The sequence below is a fragment of the Trachinotus anak genome, unplaced genomic scaffold (genome assembly GCF_046630095.1).
Source record: "Trachinotus anak isolate AG129_WGS33_773 ecotype Australia unplaced genomic scaffold, CSIRO_AGI_Tana_v1 ptg000025l, whole genome shotgun sequence".
NCBI lineage: Eukaryota > Metazoa > Chordata > Actinopteri > Carangiformes > Carangidae > Trachinotus > Trachinotus anak.
This window is the reverse complement of record NW_027273876.1, coordinates 9,891,425-9,910,846: the sequence shown is the minus strand read 5'-3', so window position 1 is coordinate 9,910,846 and position 19,422 is coordinate 9,891,425. Positions and strand designations below refer to the sequence as shown.

The following is a 19,422-nucleotide window of genomic DNA, read 5'->3' as shown; positions in this document are numbered from 1 at the left end:
TAGATAGAGTACTTTATTAATCCAAATGGGAAATTACCCTACAAAGAGCACCACAAAATTATGTTATCATGCATGACCCAAATGAAATTGTACCTCAGTGGTGCAAGTTCCCAAACAACAACTGAAATGTGTTCAATTCCCATAAGAAAAATGGTACCCAGAAACTGTGGCCCTTTGGGGCCTCTAGAAGTCTGGGGCCCCGGCAGCTGCTGGTAATCCAGCCTTTCCTGTCTGTTTTCGGGTGGTTCTGACCTGGGGAGTTTACATTATCTGTTAAACTGGCGCATGGGAAGCATCACTTAAAGCTCTCCGTGGAGCCCTGTGCGGCCTTGCTGCAGGGGGTTATTATCTTTTATTAACAATTAAATAATGGACTCTAACAAGGTGGCTGAACTTCTCCTCCCGGTGTAAACCTTACATCGCTCGATAATGACAAAAGAAAGACCGAGTGAGGCAGAAATGTGACAGCACTTGTCAAGAGGCTTCAGAGCATTGACAGCTCCAAGTCTGCCCCTTGCAGGGGCACCAAGACGGACGAGGAAACCCCGAGGATCAGGGCCTCCTGTCCGGATGACACCATTAGGAGCCAGCCGCACTGCTCTCCTTAGCTAGCATTGGCTAAGCTAACAAATGTCTTCCCTGAATTCGAAATAATTGTAAATGGATAATTTAATTCGAACAACTTTATTTGAGGTCTGTGGGACTGGGAGTTGTTAAGGAGTTTGCTGTCACCGGATGGACGGACCACAACCTTTCTAGGACCGTGAGTGACTGTGAAAACTGCTGAAGGCTCGCCAGGTGAGACTTCCTTCACAGCTAACTTAAACGTTAGCTTGCCCGCTGGAGAACTTAACGCTGACTGGTTTTGGTGACCTACCACGCAGCATTGGCCGATATTTAGTAATCAATACTAACGTAGCTGCTATGAACATAGATCAAACCTACTCTTAATTGATAAATAATAACTCGACAGAGCGTGGCAACGGTTGATTAGCATATTAGCATGTTAGCATTCACCAACGTTAACTAGCTAATTAGCGTTAGCCGAGTTGGCATTTGTTAATATCTTATCTGTCGGCGACAAAACCGGGACTTTTGTTCCACCAGCTGCAATGAAGTCGTTTTAGCTGAAATATAGATTTGCTTAGACAAAGTTGAGCTTCTAGCTTTGTCACGAAAGTTAAGATGAAGCGACATATCCTTTCTAGCTATGGATCGTTTCCTGCCCAGTATTGTTTTGATAGATAAGTTGTTCGGTTTGTTGAGCAAAATTAACAAGATAACTGAATATAACCTGGGAAAAGTCTGATGCTTAATATTATTTGGTTTATTTTATTTTATTTTTTGTTTTACTTTCGAGTAACTGTCATCACCGTGAATCGCTGCGTATGTGCCTTTATCCGTATCCATCAGTAAGTAATGGACACCCCCGGAGGTAGGAGGTCCTGATGGCAGAAGGAAGTCGTACCCTGACATTTAACATGGTTATCATAACCATTTAAATGGAGGGGAGAATTTTACAGAGGTTATTTGGACTTAAATGTTGGAAATTATTTACCTCCCTCACCGGTCTTGTCTAAAGTCAGTGGCTCTCCTGAAGCAGCTGCTGTGGTTTGTCATTTTAGGACCAGCATCTGAACAAGAAGCAGTTTAACCAGTGTAGTTAATGAAATCATGAACTTCACTGGAGAGAATAGTCTGCATATTTGCCAGAGCCTTTTTTATCCTGCTTTTTTTTTTTACAGGGTTCTGAATCTTCAATTATTTTGTTCTACTGATTCAATTGGTTAACCATAAAAGTACTACAACAAAGACAGGTTACACACTTCTGCTGGGTCAACTGTTTTTATTTCAAGAGGCAGTGCAGAGACATTCTTCTGTGAAGGATTTTTAAAACGGTATTCCCGCTTTCTTTGGCTGAATCAAATTGTGATTTTGGTTTCGCTGTAAATGGCAGTAACGGTTGACATAGATACCCTCTATCTGACATTGGAAACGTGTGGGGGGGAAGATGTTTCCAACGTCCAAGGCGCAGCTCAGACAGAATATAAATCCCAGTTTACGTCGCCTGCCCTAATCAGGAAGAATGTTTTACACGCATAGTATTGATAGCCAGTGTGCTGCTCCCTTCAGTCTTCTCTTTTGTGGCAATAACCCAACCAAACTAGTCCACATAAATTACCTTTTCATGCACTGTTTTTGTCTCTTTTTCTAGGCATGATGGAAGGTCTTCATAGCCAGGCTATAAGCCTGGACCCACGCAGGCAGGAACTGCTTGAGGCTCGCTTCACTGGAGTTGGTGTGGCCAAGGTTAGCATCTTTTAATAGCATGATAGTTGTTTCCCTGCTCAAAGTGATCAGCTGTCGTAAGTAGATTGTGTAGATGTTGCACTTTACATACAATGTAATGAGAGTTCAGTTGAAATTTTGTTTGGAAAACTAAATGTAAATGTTTTTATTTCATACATAAGTAAGAAATACGTGTAGTGATACAATAGAGTAGCTCCCAGTTTTTCTGCAGGCAAACATGCCACAACTCCACTGTTGTTTGTGTGAGACAAACATGAACGGCCGGTTAGCTCCAAAAAGCTTGGATGTCTACTCTGTTTCCAGTACTTACTGATGCTCTGTGTTCTGGAGTTTCCCTCAGTGGAATGATCCTGTCTTCCTGAGCTAAAGCTAAAACAAGACCAGCTCTGTTTTAGCTGACATGGGAGCTGGCCAGCAGCTCTTTGTTTGAGTGGAGACTAGTGACACTGAAATGGCACCACAGCTGAAGCTCCGAGCATAGGCTGCGTGCTGTACTGCAACCCTGCTGTTGAGCTGGTTATTACTGCGTGTGGGTGTGCATTTCAGAAAATGGCAACCCCTGAGAAAGCAATCACAATCATTCATGCTCCGGCCTGTAGTGTGCTCTGAAATGAATTGTGAGGCCTGCTCGCTGTGGCATTAGTGTGTGAATGATTTAAGGCTGTGAGTATGTTGAGTATGTACCGTAAATGTTGTATTAAGGTACGATTCAAGACATTGCAATGACTGTGTATAGTGTACATCTTAAGAGGAAAAATGAGAGAATATCTTGGCTGCATGTGTGACCTTGAGCAACAGAAAGCCGGCAGGCCTTAAAAGCATTAGCCTCCTGCACCAATTAGCCTGCTGTTTCCTCATATTTTTTGGGCTTTTATGCCTTTATTTGATAGAACAGTGGAGACTGACAGGAAAGGGGAAGAGGGAAGGGGAATGACATGCAGGAAAGAGTCAGGCCAGACAGGAGTCGAACCAGCGACTCGCCTGCTAAGAGCATTTGCACGCATGAATGCACGACGCCACCTGATTGTACAAATTGAAATTCCTATAGAAATAAGATATAAGGATGGAAAAAACAATGTACACGCATCAGTGTTCATTTTTTTCTTCTGAAGTAACATGTATCACATGTCACAATAGCAAACTGCCACAAACATGGATTATATTGAAGTTGAATCCCAATTAGTATTATTTGTCAGGTAGAAAATCTGTTTGGAAATCTGCACCATCCACAGTGCACCTTCCACATTTGATAACAGAACAAAGGCTTTTTTACTAGAAACTGTTAAATATCTGACATCTCTCATTTCCAGCACCACTCACAACTATCTATTTGTAACACATGACTAATCAATCAGTTCTTTTGTCTCTTCTGTTTTCCAGAGCTCAGCCAACAGCGAATCATCCAACCAGTCTCTCTGCAGTGCAGGATCACTGAGTGACAAGGAACTGGAGGTTGGTTGCATTAAAGAATTGGTGAAAATGACAAGTGACTGTGCCCTCATATTCAGGCCTTTTGACTATGTATCCATAGTGACCATAGTGTTTTTGATTTGGACAAGTGGTGAAGTGTTTTATATACAGCAGTCAATGCTAATACCTACTAATATAACAATGCTAATAAGCTGGAAAACACCCCTGATAGGTCACTAGTCTTTAAGCACATAAATTGAAGGTACCATAAACATGCAGACTCCTCACAGAAAGAATCATAACTAAGTTTTGAACCTATGACCTTCTTGCTTTGAGGTAAAAGTGCAGAGCAATGAGCCAACATGCCACCTTGTGAATGGTCGAAAATTGAGCTTGGCATGATTTGTCAAGGAGTGCACTATAATTCACTATAGTGAACACAAAAGAATCTTACTGAATTATTGTTATACCCATATCATTTAAAGGTGCAAGGTTTCATTCTGTCAGTTACATTTCTTTGCTGTTATCTTAATGTTGTTAATGGAATAAATTTAATGGTGTAATACTGTGCTGCTTTTCTGCTAATGTCAGACACCAGAGAAGAAGGCCAATGACCAGAGAAGCAGGAAGAGAAAAGGAGACATCTATGACAGCAATAGCCAGGGTAAGTCCAACCTGCTTACTCAAATAGAAACATTTTCTCACATTTAGTCCTGTGCTTTAGTTTCATGGTTGCAAATTTGGATTACCTCTGAAAATCCTATCAAATGGCTCTTTGTGGTTTGCTATTCTTATACGCAAATGTTTATGCTTGTGAACATAGTGTAAAATCAAGTGATTACATTTTCTTATTACTTATACCTGTCCTGTTTTTTTGTAGGAAAAGGAAGAGGACACAAAATAAGTGATTATTTTGAGGTGAGTTCAAACTAAATTGAGATCATATGTCTTAGTCCTTTTGAATACATTCTGCATTCTAGTCACTCTGCTGTGCATTGTTTCAAGTCACTCTCTAGCTTTAGCGCGATGTCTCACCCTCTCGTTCCCACTGTGCCGGTATGGTCCCTCATCAAACTCTTTCTAAATAACAACTCTGTCTTCTTTCTCTCTGTCTTGTTTCCACACTCTGTTAACTGCCCTGTGGCCAGTTTGCTGGTAGCAGTGGCTCTGGCACCAGTCCGGCCCGGGGCATCCCCATGCTGGTGCGCTCCTCTCCACAGCACTCACTGTCTAATCCTCTGGTGAGCACCAGCTTCCATCTCCATAGCTCTCTCCTTCTTTGGCTCTCTGTTTACTGTTGGTTGACCAGGTTTTAATCTTTAGCCATGGTCAAATTCATCTGTTGGTCAATATTCTCTTAATTGGACAGGGTTGGTTTGATATGTATCACTAAGATTTAGCTTTGTTTATTTTACCAACCTTTAATCCAACATTAGGCCAACAGGCAAGTCTGTGGTTTGCCAGTGGAAGTAACAAAACAGTTCTATACCATGTTGTTTTTTTAAGATTTAGTTAATCAAATGTTTTCCTTTAGATTGACTAAAGCACAAAGTGGAGAAAGTTTGACAATGTTGGTTAGTTAAAACAGCTGAGTGCGTGTGATTATATATTAACAGGAAGGATCAAATGTAGGACAAACTTTGACTATTCGCCAGAGAAACTGTAGTTAATGTTCATGGTTCCAGTGCTGGTGTTGTCATATTTTCAGACATTGTTTTGGTTGTAGGTTTAACACAATGGACAGGGAGCAGAAAAGGAAATCATGTAAAATTGGTGCCCACACTTTTAAATCTGCGGTGGCTGACAATGATAAAGTCTTTATATCACTCAGATAGTGAAGCTTAGACATAGGGATCTCGTCACCTACCATTTTCATTCATCATATGTTAAGATAACATCTTTTCTATCATAACTGCAAAACCTTGTTCACTACTAACTAAACACCATGTAAACAGTTTCTTACAGGAGCAGGGCTCTAAATTAAATGTGTGATAAGTGGCTTCTTGTGTCCCATAGCACAAATGTTCTATACACATTTTGTGGGAGATTGATAAGGTTGTTATCAATACCTTTGATTTACAGGTTTAGCCAGTTTGTTCCACTGAAATTTCTGGCTTTCAGAGCTCACTGTCTGGTTCAAATTGTCCCCCCAAACATACTTATTTAAATTGTTCTTTTGCATCCAGACCAAAAACGGCACTATGTTCAAATAAAAACACAATGCAAGGGGCTGGTCCTGGCTAGATCCATTAGTTTGAATGCTTATCGGAAACACTCACTATACAGCAGTTAATACTATGAGACAGGATTTTACAACTGAGGAGAGTTATCACATTAGAAATCATTTTATCCATTGTTTTGATGATCACAAAGGTAAACAGTAGAATTTATTGTTTAGATTTATTGAATTTACTGTACTGACCCAACATTTTTTAGCCGCAGCCCTTGAGTCGGGGCCAGCACGGTGATGTCACACATTTTATTCCCGAACACTCCCACATTTTGTTGCCAGAAAGAAAGACGTTATTGGTGGTGTTGTTGGTGACGTAGATGTTATAGTGATGTGTTTTTGTGAAGAGGTCTGTCAGTTTAATATACAGTATTTTTCCAGAGTTCTCATGGAAAACAGCAGATTTGAATTTGGTTTACGAAAGACCTGTGTAATGAAAGATGTAAAGGCATGTTTATTTCAAAAACACTTCCTGTTAGCCTGCTGGCAATGACATATATTCACTAAAAAGGAGAGATTTTACAGCACACTGTAATCACCTGCCCTTTTCTAATCACTGAAGTCACATAAAGCAGTACAATACAGTGTCGTTGTCATCCTGCAGGCTTACTGGAAATATTGATTATTGTATGCAGTTTGTTTTTATTAACATCAGATATTGAAATATACCTTTGAAAATAAACACAGTAAAAGAATTACTTATGTATTGGTACACTCAATTTAGCATAAAATCCTGTACATATTTGTGTGCATCTACAATTTAAATTTTCTCCCCCTCAAGAGTATTTGTTCTTTTCTTCTTTTTTTTTTTTTTTCAACTACTTAATAATCTCCTTATGGAGTCTGTATTACATTCTTACATTTTACTCTTGTGTTTTTTTCTACCTTTCTCTCTTCCTGTCTCTCTGGAGTGCAGTTTCAGCATGGCAGTCCTTCGTCCACAGGCTCAGCCCACACAGACTCTTCATCTTGCAGCTCTGTTAAGACAGCCCCCACACACTTCTGTTCACACAAAGCCATCCAGGTAACTGACTGACTGACCTGGATCTCCACTCAACACTAACTTTTCTGATTCCCTTCACTGTATTCTCAGTCACATCGTAGAAGCACCCTGTTTTGGCTTCAGTATGTTTTGGAATAGATGCACGTTTTGCATCTTGCTCATCTTTTGACATTTACTTAATACAAGAACTGCTTTGAATCTTCTTTAGAGAAAGTTGCATCTCACACACCATTAGTTGAGTTTGGCAAAACTTGTAGGGATGACACAACTTCACACCTTGTTCTGCCATTTAATTAAATGAAACAAGTCGGACAAGATGTGGATGCTAGAATTAAAGGTCAAACTATGAAAGACCCTGAACTCACACCGCATTTCAGATCTGACACTATACTTTCAACACACATCCAGCTATCCTTGCAAATTACTTTAATTAGTCGGATTAAAGGTCAACATTTTGAATACATGTCTTAATATCCAAGACACCATCGTCTGATTTTGATAAATTTAAACTGTGTTTTGCTACTCAGTGGCCTAAAGGGTGTTTGTATCATTTCAGATCTTTACATTTGGCTTGTTGTTATCTTTGCCCTCTGTCCTCAGTCAGAACTGACGTTGCTGAAACTGACAGCACTGGAGAAAGACAAAAATTCAGACCTGGAGCAGAAAGAGGGGAGGATAGATGACCTGCTGAGGGTGAGATGAGAAAATATTGAAATCTGTCTTAAAAATCTGACAAGTTGAAGCACATAGAGCATCTGACAAAATCTAAAACGAATTTAAATTTGAGTAAACTAACAATTTTCAATGTCACACAGTCAAGTGATTGTCTAAGTATAAATTCACATAACAGGCTTATTCACAAATGTCCTGAATAATCACTTCACAATCTTGACAAATATGCTACCACTTGTCACAACAACCCCAGCAATTAACCTGCACCAATCTGGTTGCAGCTTATCATGAATTATGTGCTTGTTAACTTTCAAATGCCATAGTTGCTTCAGTGACATTTTCTGAAAATGTCAGCAAACCAAACTGGCACGCTGGTAGCTGTTGCATCTTGTCAGTGTAAATGCAAAAAGGCCTTGAATCCTTGTTGTAATAAGAATTAGATGTCAGTGTGTTGATGTATGTTTTGGCAGGCTAACTGTGACTTGAGGCGGCAGATAGATGAGCAGCAGAAGATGCTGGAGCGCTACAAGGAACGGCTTAACAAGTGTGTGACCATGAGCAAGAAGCTGCTTATTGAGAAGGTGGGTGTACATATGCATTCATACAAGTAATGTTCAGTTCTTTACATTGTCCAACCTGTAAGTTTTTGAATGTGCTCACAGATGTTTTTTATGCATTCATGTCTTTCTCTAGTCAAAGCAGGAGAAGCTGGCTTGCAGGGACAAGAGCATGCAGGACCGTCTCCGTCTGGGTCATTTCACTACTGTACGCCACGGAGCCTCCTTCACTGAGCAGTGGACAGATGGCTACGCCTTCCAGAACCTCATCAAGTCAGCAAGCAAATACACATACATATGTTTACGTATTGTCTAGTCTGCACAAAAGAATGTTCACACTCGATTGTTCTTGCATGTTCTAGGCAGCAAGAGAGAGTCAACTCACAGCGGGAGGATATTGAGAGACAGAGGAAGCTGTTGGGAAAGAGGAAACCTCCCTCCATGGCCCAGACACCTCCACCCAGCCTGGAACAGAACAAACGAAAGAGCCGGAGCAACGGCCAGGAGAATGAAGCGTAAGATCACAAACAATAGCTCAATTACCGTACTTAGTAGATGTTTTACATGGAGCAGCCCCAAGTTCACACTAAAGCAGGAATTAACTATTGCAGTATAGCATGATTATAGCTTTGTTTACTGGTCTAGAAGGCAGCACTACAGTTTAATGGGGCAGTTTTCTGGGTTGTCCTGGCTGGCTGCTGTGAGCGGAGGATGTCTCTGTTATGATTTACTTGTGTGTGGGTGTCTGTGGGAACACTGACAGTCCTGAACTGTTGACAGATAATTGGTGCCGAGGTGTTTGTTTAGTCTTGCCAGTTCAACCAGTGTTTTATTTCATTTTTATTGTTTAATTCTGTGAATATTAATGATTTTAACATTTGTCCTTTTTCTTTTTTGTTGACACTAATCATCAAGGTTTTGAGTCACATCTATCTGTGATAACCCTTAGTAGGAATTTCATAATTTGTTGACTTGTTTATCAGTTTATTTGGAGTACATGTGTATTTACTATATTTTTGTTCTCACCACCTGACTTTTTGCTCCTTTATCCCACACAGGTTGTCACTGGCAGAATATCATGAGCAAGAAGAGATTTTCAAACTTCGGATTGGTCATCTAAAAAAGGTGCCAGCTCAACACTTAGGCCAGCTTTTTCTTCCAATAGGATTTGTTTTTGAGACACCTTTCTACCAAAGGATGAGGTAGATGACAGATTTGTGTGTTTGTATGCAGGAAGAGGCAGAGATCCAGGCAGAGCTGGAGCATTTGGAGCGAGTAAGAAACCTGCACATTCGTGAGCTGAAGAGAATCCATAACGAGGACAATTCACAGTACGTATCGTCTCTGTTTAGCCTGCCTGTTCTGTAGTGTGCCTTTTAACTTAATCATACTGTTTGAAAAAGTCAAATGACTGAAGCATGTTGTTTCAACTTTTAGATTCAAAGACCACCCCACGCTGAATGACAGATATCTGCTGTTACATTTGCTTGGAAGAGGAGGCTTTAGTGAAGTATTCAAGGTAAGCATGAACCATTTAGATGGCTTATATTCTTTATGAGCACTGGTTTTTAGTGCAGTTTTTTATTTTTTTATTCTAAATATGATCGGTCTTTTTAGCATAACATAAAGCAAGGGAACTTCAGGTGTTACAGTCTGGTCTCTGGTTGGCTTCTCAAACTTGCTTGTGTTAATGTGTGATGTTCCTTTTCCAGGCTTTTGATTTGACAGAGCAAAGGTATGTAGCCATTAAAATCCATCAACTCAACAAGAACTGGAGGGAAGAGAAAAAGGAAAACTACCACAAGTGAGTCTGAATTTCTGTTCCTTGCATCGTTGGAAATGTTTTATTCTGTGTAAACTGTGAATCATGAATTCACTTGTCTTTTCAGACACGCCTGCAGAGAGTACAGAATCCACAAAGAACTTGACCATCCTAGAATAGTCAAACTCTATGACTATTTCTCACTTGACACAGACTCGTAAGTGACTCACGCTCCATACATCTATATTAGGTGCGCTAACACACATCTAATAACTAAGTGTACAGTTATTAAATGCTTGGGGTTTTATAGTGTTTAGAAGCAGTATCTCTTCAAGCTCTTCAGATTGTGTGCCATAGAAAAACATCTATGGTGTCACTCAGGTTACTGAAGCCTGGATTTTGGTTCATAATTTTACGCTGTCTTGGCTGTTTATGGTTCTGGAGGCAAAAAATCGAAATGGCAGTAATGAGAGTAAAGCCGGGGGGGGGGGGAGACAAGCTAGTTTTAACTCCTTGGTGGTGTTTGATAGGCTGAGATACCTGGCCATCAAGAAGAAAAAAGACTAAACATGTCAGATGCGTTTTTGCTCCTTAGTCTTGTTCCTCTCTGACACTGCAGCTCACTGATATTCATGTGCTTCACATCTTGGGTCTTTGGATGTGTGTGCATGTGGGTGACTAATATTGAAATCTTCTCAAATAATCCATCTGCTGTGTTAACTCTCACAGGTTCTGCACAGTGCTGGAGTACTGTGAAGGCAACGATCTGGACTTCTACTTGAAGCAGAATAAGCTGATGACTGAGAAGGAGGGCCGCTCTATTGTCATGCAGATCGTCAATGCCCTCAAGTACCTCAACCAGATTCGGCCACCCATCATCCACTACGACCTCAAGCCTGGTAGACTCATGGAGTTTTAGCTTGTCATTTTTGCAATCTCCATCCTTCAGAGAATAGTAAAAGTGTGATGTAGATTTTAATTTAAATTGGTGTGTATATACTGTGTTTGCGACAGCTCATTTTAATTGAGTGGTTACTGGTGTGTGCGTAGGAAACATCCTGCTGGTTAATGGCACAGCTTGCGGAGAGATTAAGATCACTGACTTTGGCCTGTCCAAGATCATGGATGATGACAGCTACAACTCTGCAGATGGCATGGAGCTGACCTCACAAGGAGCAGGGACCTACTGGTACATAGATGCACTTTTCACTGTATTTAGTAACCAAGCAACCAGTATAGCTTCACAAGTGGGTGGAAGAGTCACAGTCTCTTGAGGGAAATGTTGCTAATTGAATTCACATCCTGTTCTTCATGCAGAAAGTCATGTAAAGGGGCACAGTGCTTAGAGAACATACAGAGAAAAACCTAGTTCAGCCTCATGTTGTGATTGTGTGACTTACAGGTACCTCCCTCCTGAATGCTTTGTGGTGGGCAAGGAGCCCCCCAAAATATCCAACAAGGTGGATGTTTGGTCAGTGGGGGTTATCTTCTACCAGAGTTTATATGGACGCAAGGTAACCACTAACCTGCCTTCTCTAACAAGGATATTGTTGTGAGTTTCTTAAATCAGTGTTATTAAAATTAAACTGTCTGTTAACTGTCTCTCCCTGTTGCTCTTTTTCCAGCCGTTTGGCCACAACCAGTCGCAGCAGGATATCCTGCAAGAAAACACCATACTAAAAGCCACTGAGGTGCAATTTCCCCCCAAACCTGCGGTCACCACAGAAGCAAAGGTGTAGTACCCATTTCTCTTAAACAGCTCTAATCAGTAATCTGCACTGTTACATCAAACTTTACACATTTACCTCTTCATTTATATAGTATCACTTAATGAGTTTTAAAGGCCCAGTGAAATGGGCTTTTTAATAATGAATATGATATAATTCCTGCTCAAACGTCTTCATTTTAAACTAGTGGGCTTTTTTACGAGGTTTCTTGATTTGATAGAGGGCAGAGGGGTAGTCCACGATCGGGTCACGATTAATGCCTCACTGTTTTACAAAATAGTCCATTTTTATGGGGTCTTTAAGCATGCAGAATGCCACAAGTAGCCAGTAAAATAAGGCTGTTTACATTGATGGCCTTTGGAAGGGACCATCACTGTTTGTAATGAGCATAAAAGTAGTTTATGTGAAAAATGCCATTAGCAGAGCAGCAAGTAGCCCAAATAAGACAAAAAGTGTAAGTAGGTCCTGAAACAATGAGTCAGGTTTTTTTCCCCTCTTTACCTTCATAGGCTTTCATTCGACGTTGCCTGGCTTATCACAAGGAGGATCGTGTGGATGTGCTGCAGCTGGCCAATGACCCATTCCTAATGCCTCATATTCGAAAAGCCCTGGGCAGCAGCACACCTCTGGCACCTCCTGTTCCCTCCACCTCCAGCTGCTATGGCAGCAGTGCCTCCGACTGAAGCAAGCTGAAAGAAACTGGAATTAAAAACCCCAGTGACATCAAAGCCACGCGGAGACATTACACACTTGATGAAACTTCTCCTTTGCTCTCTTGATTGTGAGAGAGCAGAGAGCACGATGAGATGGAGGGATCCTAAAAGTGTGAATGGAACCAAAATGATGGATGATGTGGTGATGTAGTAGTAAATGTGCCCACCACCATCGTCCAAGTGGTAAAAACGAATGGCCAGTCTCTGGCTGTGGGCTCAATAGAACCCAAAGATTTGCCCATATGCATGCACTAACACAAAAACTTTGGCTCACTTCAAGGGGCTTTTTTACATGGTAAATAGTAAAAGCACCCAAAAAATTGCACAACTGACAGGCTGAGAAGTATACCATGTGTGGAAGATCACCTGCCTGTACTCTGGACAGTTTAGAAGACGCATTAATGAAATTTCATCCCATTCTGCTTGAAATGCATCATCTAAACTACACTGAAACTATTTTTCAAAATGAGAGGTCAACGTCAAACATGTGTCCCGACGGCTTTGAACCTGGGACTTTTTAGGAAGGGCTCCTACGGGTGATGAGGAATGACTGATGACCAAAGTTTAAGGCCTGCCTTGTTGACATGGCACCATTAGAGGTTCTTAATACAGAAGAGGGCTGATTCTGGAAAGAGTAGCTGGTTTTGACCTATTTTAAATATTTTACTTGATAACTGGAAGTCAGCTTATTATTTTAATTGTTAAGTCCATATTTTTCCATGAAATTTACCCCTTATGTTTTTGTTAACCTTAAAGGGGGGCTGACTATGAGTGAGTGTTGTGATGAAAGGTAAGATACAACAGAAATAATTATGAAACCATTAAAAAACATTTGGTTAATTCTGTGGTGTGTTGCTTGACTTTGGAAGCTCATTGGCCAGATTGTACAGATTTATTATAAATCACATAAAAACACTTAGGTGCACAGACGTTTTTAATACTTAATTTAATCATTCATGCGTTGTCAGTGCTTGACCATGATGCAGTTACATGAAGGACTTTCAGTGTTAGCAATGACATGAATTCATGTGTCAAATATGTTTCATCTCTTCAGGAAAAAATCTCCACCCGACATTTTTGTCACAGCATGAAATGTTTATTAACTGGAGTCCTACCATTAAAAGTATCCATCCTATCTAAAACAGACACAGCCATGTGATGGTGCAGAGTATGAACACAGAGTAGTTGTATCAGTGCACCTCTAAACAGTTTGCCTGCCAGGTGTGTGTATAACTGGAAAACGTGGTAACCGCAATCAAGGTTTAAGAAATACTGACATACTCCTGTTGAATTCTTAACTGTTAATCTAAGAATCCTCTCTTGACCACAATCATCTCATCTTACATAACTGGGGAAAAAAAACTTTTTTTAATCACTTTGGAAAAAGTGATTTCAAAGGTGTGCAGCACAAGAGGAGACCAAAAATACCTTGAACTTGACAAAGTGGTGAGGACTGAATTTAGGTAAGATTTCTTTTAGTACATTCTAGTCTGAGGAAGTGTGTAGTTGTATATAGATTTAAATGATCTCCTATTTGTAAAATGCAAAAACAGACAATCCGGACTGAGGCTTCAGACATCGCATTGTTTGTTGCACTCAAAATCCAGAGAAGATGAACAAAATGGTGCTGACATAACCATTTCCTTTCCTTTGGCCAAATATCTAAGTAAAATTCACAAGTAATCCATTTATCAGAGAGGCATACGGATATGCAAAACTCAAAAAACCAAGGCATTGTCCAGCAGGTTTATCTGTTGTAGAACTGAGAGGTGACCCACGCCAGCCCCCACTTCAGGTTGGTGAGCATAAACTTCAGTGCCTTGGTCCACTGCTCCTCAGAGTTAAACTGGGTTTTGATGGAGTAGGAGCCACCACTGCCCCCTGTGTCCTCGATCTTGCCCTTCTCCACGTCCATCCTGAGAAAGGGAATAAAAGATCAGTTATAGTCGTCTCATAATGCCTGATTGTGTAAATGCTAAACAATTCTCCAACTTGTGAAGACATCATTTCTGTATTACACGGATTTTGGACTCTGCAGATATAATCCTGGGATTGGGGTGTCTGAATTTCAGTTCTGTAGCTGTAGTAATAGTAGTCCAAGACCACATCTTAATCTGTCCAAGTGTCCTCCAACCACAGGTCTGTGGTTACCACATTTAATGAAAATCTGTTCAGACATTAACAGGGTTAACAAAGAAGTGGCACAAAACACATAGTTTGTCCTGTGGGTGGCAATATAGGAAATATAAGGTAGTTAAAACCAAAAGGTTGCAATTCCCCATGGGGGGAATGTGTTAATTTGCCTAATAGATTATAAAATACCTCTTGTGTGAAGATGACATTTAGGCTTGGAGGTAGAGCGAGAGAAGGTTCAGAGTCCAAAATGGAAAAGGTACATGAATGTGTTTGGTAAATGTAATGTCAGACTGTAACATTTAGTTTAGGTATTAGGTATTTGTTTTGTATAGGTTGATTAGAAGGTGGCAGATGGGAATCTCTTGGAAAAATGAATATCCACACCACAATGGCAATCAGACAATTATCTTTTAACAGATGTTACTCTGGATCAAAGCTTTGGACAGCCTGACTGACCAACTAAGTAATTATGTTGTTTCAAAAAATTATCCTATCTTGTAAAAGAAATAAATAGCATGCATGACATGCCAAACCAAATGGTTTAATTATAACTGTTAAATATATATAGCCAACCTAAACTGCTATCCATTTGACAGATTTTGAATTTTTGAAGGTTAGTCACCAGTCCCTTCACTTTGTTGTTCAAAATGGTGTTGACATATATGATGCTGTCATATTTCACCATGGTGCAGCCATTTGCACGGGTGACGCACCAGTGCAGAGTAAATGAAGTGTAGAGCTGGGCTGGGACAGATGTGCCTGTGGGAGGTACTGGGTTTTACAAGGCCAGTTAGACAAGTTAAGTGTATTGGTAAATGTTGTACTGGAGGCCATGCTTTAATAATTTAAAGGGTTATAAGAGCCAAAGTTTTCCCTACTTCCGACTATTTGCCTCAGTAATATAATGAAAGCAGACGATCCTTCAGCCCCTCTAGATCAAGTAGAGATAATTATTTTGGAATCTGCATTCAAACTTCTTGAATATTTGCAGCTTCATCTTAAATGGCTGCAAAGATGGTGTTGTTTTACGAACATGAGGAAAAAGTGGGGTATGCCGACATGTCATTGGTCTGCAGCTATCTGACCTGTATGGGAGGCAGAAGCCAGTGTCTCCTTTTTCAACCTCCTCTTTGAACTGCTGGACACAGTCCAGGAAGGCCACCATGGCGTGGTCGAATTTATTATCCCAAAAGAACCTCAGGCCACCTGAGCAGTACAGAGGAAGTTCCTGGATAAACACAAGATAGAAAGAAAGGGCAGGGTTGGAGCCTGGAGGATGATGATTAAAATGATAATGGGAGAAGTGGACTCAAGAATACTGTATCTTATTACCTTGGACTTATCTGTCAGTGACTCTAAGTATGAGTGGTTTCCATACGGGACAAGACGATATCTGAAAAGAGATGAGTGGTAATATTTGAGCTTAATTTTATGCTGCATAAATAATAAAGCACAAAATAAATAAATCTAAATAACAGAAACAAACAAGCCATAAACTGACGTGTAAATTGATTTAACATAGCCCTAATTCCTGGGATAGTGTAAATGTGTAAGAGAGCAAAAGACAAACTGAAGATAATTACACTATAATAATTGTTAATATTTTACAGAAACATGGTTAAGTGAAAATACAGTATTGAAAAGATTTAACTGAAAAAACTGCACACTAATTGAAATGTGTGTGTGTTTGTTTGTGTGTGTGTGTGTGTGCTTACCTCTGGAACCGCAGCCCCATTTTGTTGGCCAGAGCGTGCAGCAGCAGCACTGTCTGCCCCCAGGCTGCATTAATCTCATTCCACTCCACGGGAACACTGGGGAGTCGACCCAGACGGAAATTGTTGATGGTTCCAAACTGACCGCTGTGCCTGGATGAGAAAAGAAACAAACAATTCTGATTCCCAATCAATAGGCGTTGATTTATTTATGTCCTGGGGCCAATGCTGAATGTTTGTTAAGTCACAGTTGATTGGTGGAGCGAAAATATAATTATTTCTTCTTAGCATACCCAACAGTAATGTGTGTGTGTGTGTGTGTGTGTGTGTGTGTGTGTGTTTACCAGATGTGAAATGTGGCATTGAAGACATTGGTCTTTTTCAGCCGATCTAGCTGAATCTGGCAGTAACGCATCTGGTTGTCGACACTCTTCAGCTCATCATCCAGCTCCAGCTGCTGCCGTTTAAACTCGCTGTACTCCTTCTGGTACCTTATATAACACAAGGCAGCAGAAAGAGTCAAAACTGTTAGGTGCTGTATCATCCACAATGTTCCACTCTCAGCCCTCTATACCACTGCTAGGCCACTCACTGTAGCTCCTCTGTGTCCAGCTGCTGAGAGTGGATCCTGCTCTGGGCCAGGTCCTGGGCCACGGCAGTCCTCTGCTCCTCCACAGCCTCCAGTTCCTGGACCAGGGCCTCCTCCTCCTCCTTAAGCTGCTGCAGCTCTGCCAGCAGGGTCTCCTCTTCCTCCACCTGCAGGTGTGACAGCAGCTCCAGACACTGCCTGAAAATACATTCACATAGAGAGTGTATTTCATCACACACACATCATACTGCACATGAACACTCATTTGGATTCAGCATTTTAAGTTGCATTAAGTCCATATTTGTGGCAACAAATACCGACAGCATTTCTCCTCTCTTGAAAATCATTTTGACTGAAAACTGAGACATTTATCTTTTTGTGCACCAACTAACTTGTAATTCTGGCATTCGTTCTCTGTGATGTTGAGCTGTGTGTCCAGGTGATCCAACAAGGTGTCAGTACATTCTTCACACAGTGGATGGTCCACATCTGTCTGGCCCGACATGATGTCAAACAGGTCACTTGTCACCTGAGTGAAATATGATCAGACAGAAAAATAGTCACTTTTCAAGTTCAGTCATCGATCTCAAGCATGAGCTGATCCTTCTCTGCTGTTCTTGCCAAAAAAACACAAAAACACGATCATAGTAAACCAACATCTTGGAATCTAAAATTTTTCTGCTGTGTCAAAGCCAACTTTACCTTCAGCCTGCGACTGAGATTTTCCATTGTGCCTCCATCAGATGCTTCTCCAATCAGGGTGAAACTGTTGGCACTCTCTGTGGACATCATCCTGTTGAGCAAGATTCAACAGTTCAGCCAAATTTAAAAGCTATGCTGCATTTCCAAGCCCACCTACACCTCATTTGACAGAGTAAACATATCAACTAAAAGATAATCAACAAATATAAACTGTCATCTGTATTCAGCTCCATTTCCTGAATGAAAATACTTAGGTTCTCACCGTGCAGGAGGGATGTATTTTCTTGACACTCCATCTTGCTTGTTCTCTACAAAGGTCTCCTAGAGGGGAAATGTAATTCTGAGACTGAAATACACCTGCTTACAAAATATTTACACACTGAATTGGAATAATTAATTGTTTTAGTCTTGCATCTTCTTAAGGTCTTACAGATTACTTTTTTCAAAATGTACACACATACACTTTATATGTCAAAAATATTATTTTCCCTGATGCCACTGTTTTATCAGTCTAGGATCTTGTGCCTGGGGAAAACATAACAGCCTAAATAAATATCTGTCATATTCAGTGTGCGTATCCTGACATGACAGCATTCACAGTCAAATATTGAGATATTTAGTCCTGTGGAAAAGTCATATAGAACTTATTTTCAGCAACAAGAAGAATGAAGAATCTTGCAGCAGATGGCCTGGCCCCCACAAAGCCCAGATCTCAGCATCACTGACTCTGTCTAGGATTATATGAAAAGACAGAAGACACTGACACAGCCTAAATCCACAGGAGAACTGTGGAAAGTTTACCAACCAATCGACTGTGTTAACAACTGCGTGTAATTGTACTGAGGACAACTGGTGGACAGCTTAGTGCTGTTTGTCCACGTCATTATTTTTTAAAAACGTCCCCACTTAAATATTAGTGCCTAAAAGTTTTGCACGGTACTGTATGTTTTCTGCTGTACTCACCTCTGGTGCTGTCTCCCCCTCACTGCTGTCAGCCTGTTTACTGGGGGTCACTGTGACCAGCGGAGCTGAGGAGAAAGGGATAATTTCATAACAGACAGAGCAGTCTGGACATCATTACACTACTTTTTACAGCACTAATGGTCGATCGCTAAGTACACACATACCAATAAGTTCATGGATAGTGACCCGATCGAGGACATTAAAGGACGTGTCCAGTTTCAGGGGCTGACAGCACCGCTGACACACGAAGCTGACCTGCATGGTTGTGCTCGACGACTTGGAGCCCTCCATCGCTAGCTACAAGAACACATGTAAAGAAATGAAAGCAAAATGTAAAGCTTGACAGCCAAGTGTTTTCTCAACACTGAAGCTCGATGGCTAATTAGCTGTTCGGCAGCTGGCTAGCCAAGGTTAGCTTTGTAGCTAGCTCATACGTAACATACACCCACGGAGTAAAAGCACAAGATAGACTTACTCTGGCTTGTGAAAAACCAAGGCTAATGCATTACAGTTCAGATTTGTGCACTTCGAAAATAAGAAACCACGTCTAATTTAAGTAGCGTGACTGTTGCATTCCGCACCCCGAGCATTTCCCCCTCTACTTCCTTATTGTTGTTTACGTTTACGTTTGACGTCAGAGTTAAATAAAGTCACATGGTCGTCCGCAGTGTGGCCTAAACTAAGCCGCTGTTACTGATTCATTTCAGCAATTTTAAACTTTTTTGCTTGATCACATTTTGTCATGTGTTACCAAAATGATGCCCTCGTAGTATTTAGACATATTTTGTTAAATATATAGACTGTATATAAAAATTTAAATGTCAATAAGACAATATATTTTTTACCCAACAGTGAACGTTTATACTGTGTGGGCACCATTTCTTGTGACACCTATCAAAATAGTTATGACAAAACCATTTACAGTAGCTGAAATCC

At 40.7% G+C, this 19,422-nt stretch overlaps 2 protein-coding genes across 3 annotated transcripts; one reads left to right on the top strand and one right to left on the bottom strand.

Annotated features, from left to right (window-relative positions):
- The first annotated feature begins 263 nt into the window (after positions 1-263).
- On the top strand, positions 264-13,224 carry LOC139608512 (serine/threonine-protein kinase tousled-like 2). 2 transcript variants are annotated; one of them, XM_071462355.1, is made up of 21 exons: positions 264-798; positions 2,216-2,310; positions 3,691-3,762; positions 4,312-4,384; positions 4,601-4,638; positions 4,869-4,961; positions 6,867-6,974; positions 7,554-7,646; positions 8,096-8,206; positions 8,319-8,455; positions 8,545-8,697; positions 9,241-9,307; positions 9,416-9,513; positions 9,620-9,701; positions 9,895-9,986; positions 10,072-10,161; positions 10,674-10,843; positions 10,995-11,133; positions 11,347-11,458; positions 11,570-11,677; positions 12,181-13,224. In XM_071462355.1, the coding sequence occupies exons 2-21, from the start codon at positions 2,218-2,220 to the stop codon at positions 12,352-12,354; spliced, it is 2,103 nt and encodes a 700-aa protein (XP_071318456.1). In that variant the 5' UTR covers positions 264-798; positions 2,216-2,217; the 3' UTR covers positions 12,355-13,224. The 2 variants fall into 2 exon arrangements, with proteins under 2 accessions (XP_071318456.1, XP_071318457.1); XM_071462356.1 differs by lacking the exon at positions 4,869-4,961.
- A 91-nt stretch (positions 13,225-13,315) lies between these two features.
- Positions 13,316-19,116, bottom strand: becn1 (beclin 1, autophagy related). The gene is made up of 12 exons (XM_071462357.1): positions 18,962-19,116; positions 18,651-18,783; positions 18,487-18,551; positions 17,786-17,844; positions 17,524-17,614; positions 17,214-17,350; positions 16,825-17,019; positions 16,577-16,723; positions 16,236-16,385; positions 15,853-15,913; positions 15,606-15,748; positions 13,316-14,300 (listed from the first exon to the last, which is right to left on the bottom strand). The coding sequence occupies exons 2-12, from the start codon at positions 18,775-18,777 to the stop codon at positions 14,132-14,134; spliced, it is 1,344 nt and encodes a 447-aa protein (XP_071318458.1). The 5' UTR covers positions 18,778-18,783; positions 18,962-19,116; the 3' UTR covers positions 13,316-14,131.
- Between the last annotated feature and the right edge of the window lie 306 nt (positions 19,117-19,422).

What these genes read in the sequence shown, in the direction of transcription:
- LOC139608512 (XM_071462355.1), top strand. Translation starts at nt 2,218, where the DNA reads ATGATGGAAGGTCTTCATAGCCAGGCTATAAGCCTGGACCCACGCAGG. An exon ending in GGATTGGTCATCTAAAAAAG is followed by an intron (nt 9,308 to 9,415) that starts GTGCCAGCTCAA and finishes GTTTGTATGCAG; the next exon opens with GAAGAGGCAGAGATCCAGGC. An exon ending in AGAGTTTATATGGACGCAAG is followed by an intron (nt 11,459 to 11,569) that starts GTAACCACTAAC and finishes CTCTTTTTCCAG; the next exon opens with CCGTTTGGCCACAACCAGTC.
- becn1 (XM_071462357.1), bottom strand. Translation starts at nt 18,777, where the DNA reads ATGGAGGGCTCCAAGTCGTCGAGCACAACCATGCAGGTCAGCTTCGTG. An exon ending in AGGGGGAGACAGCACCAGAG is followed by an intron (nt 17,845 to 18,486) that starts GTGAGTACAGCA and finishes TTTCCCCTCTAG; the next exon opens with GAGACCTTTGTAGAGAACAA. An exon ending in AACGAATGCCAGAATTACAA is followed by an intron (nt 17,020 to 17,213) that starts GTTAGTTGGTGC and finishes ATGTATTTTCAG; the next exon opens with GCAGTGTCTGGAGCTGCTGT.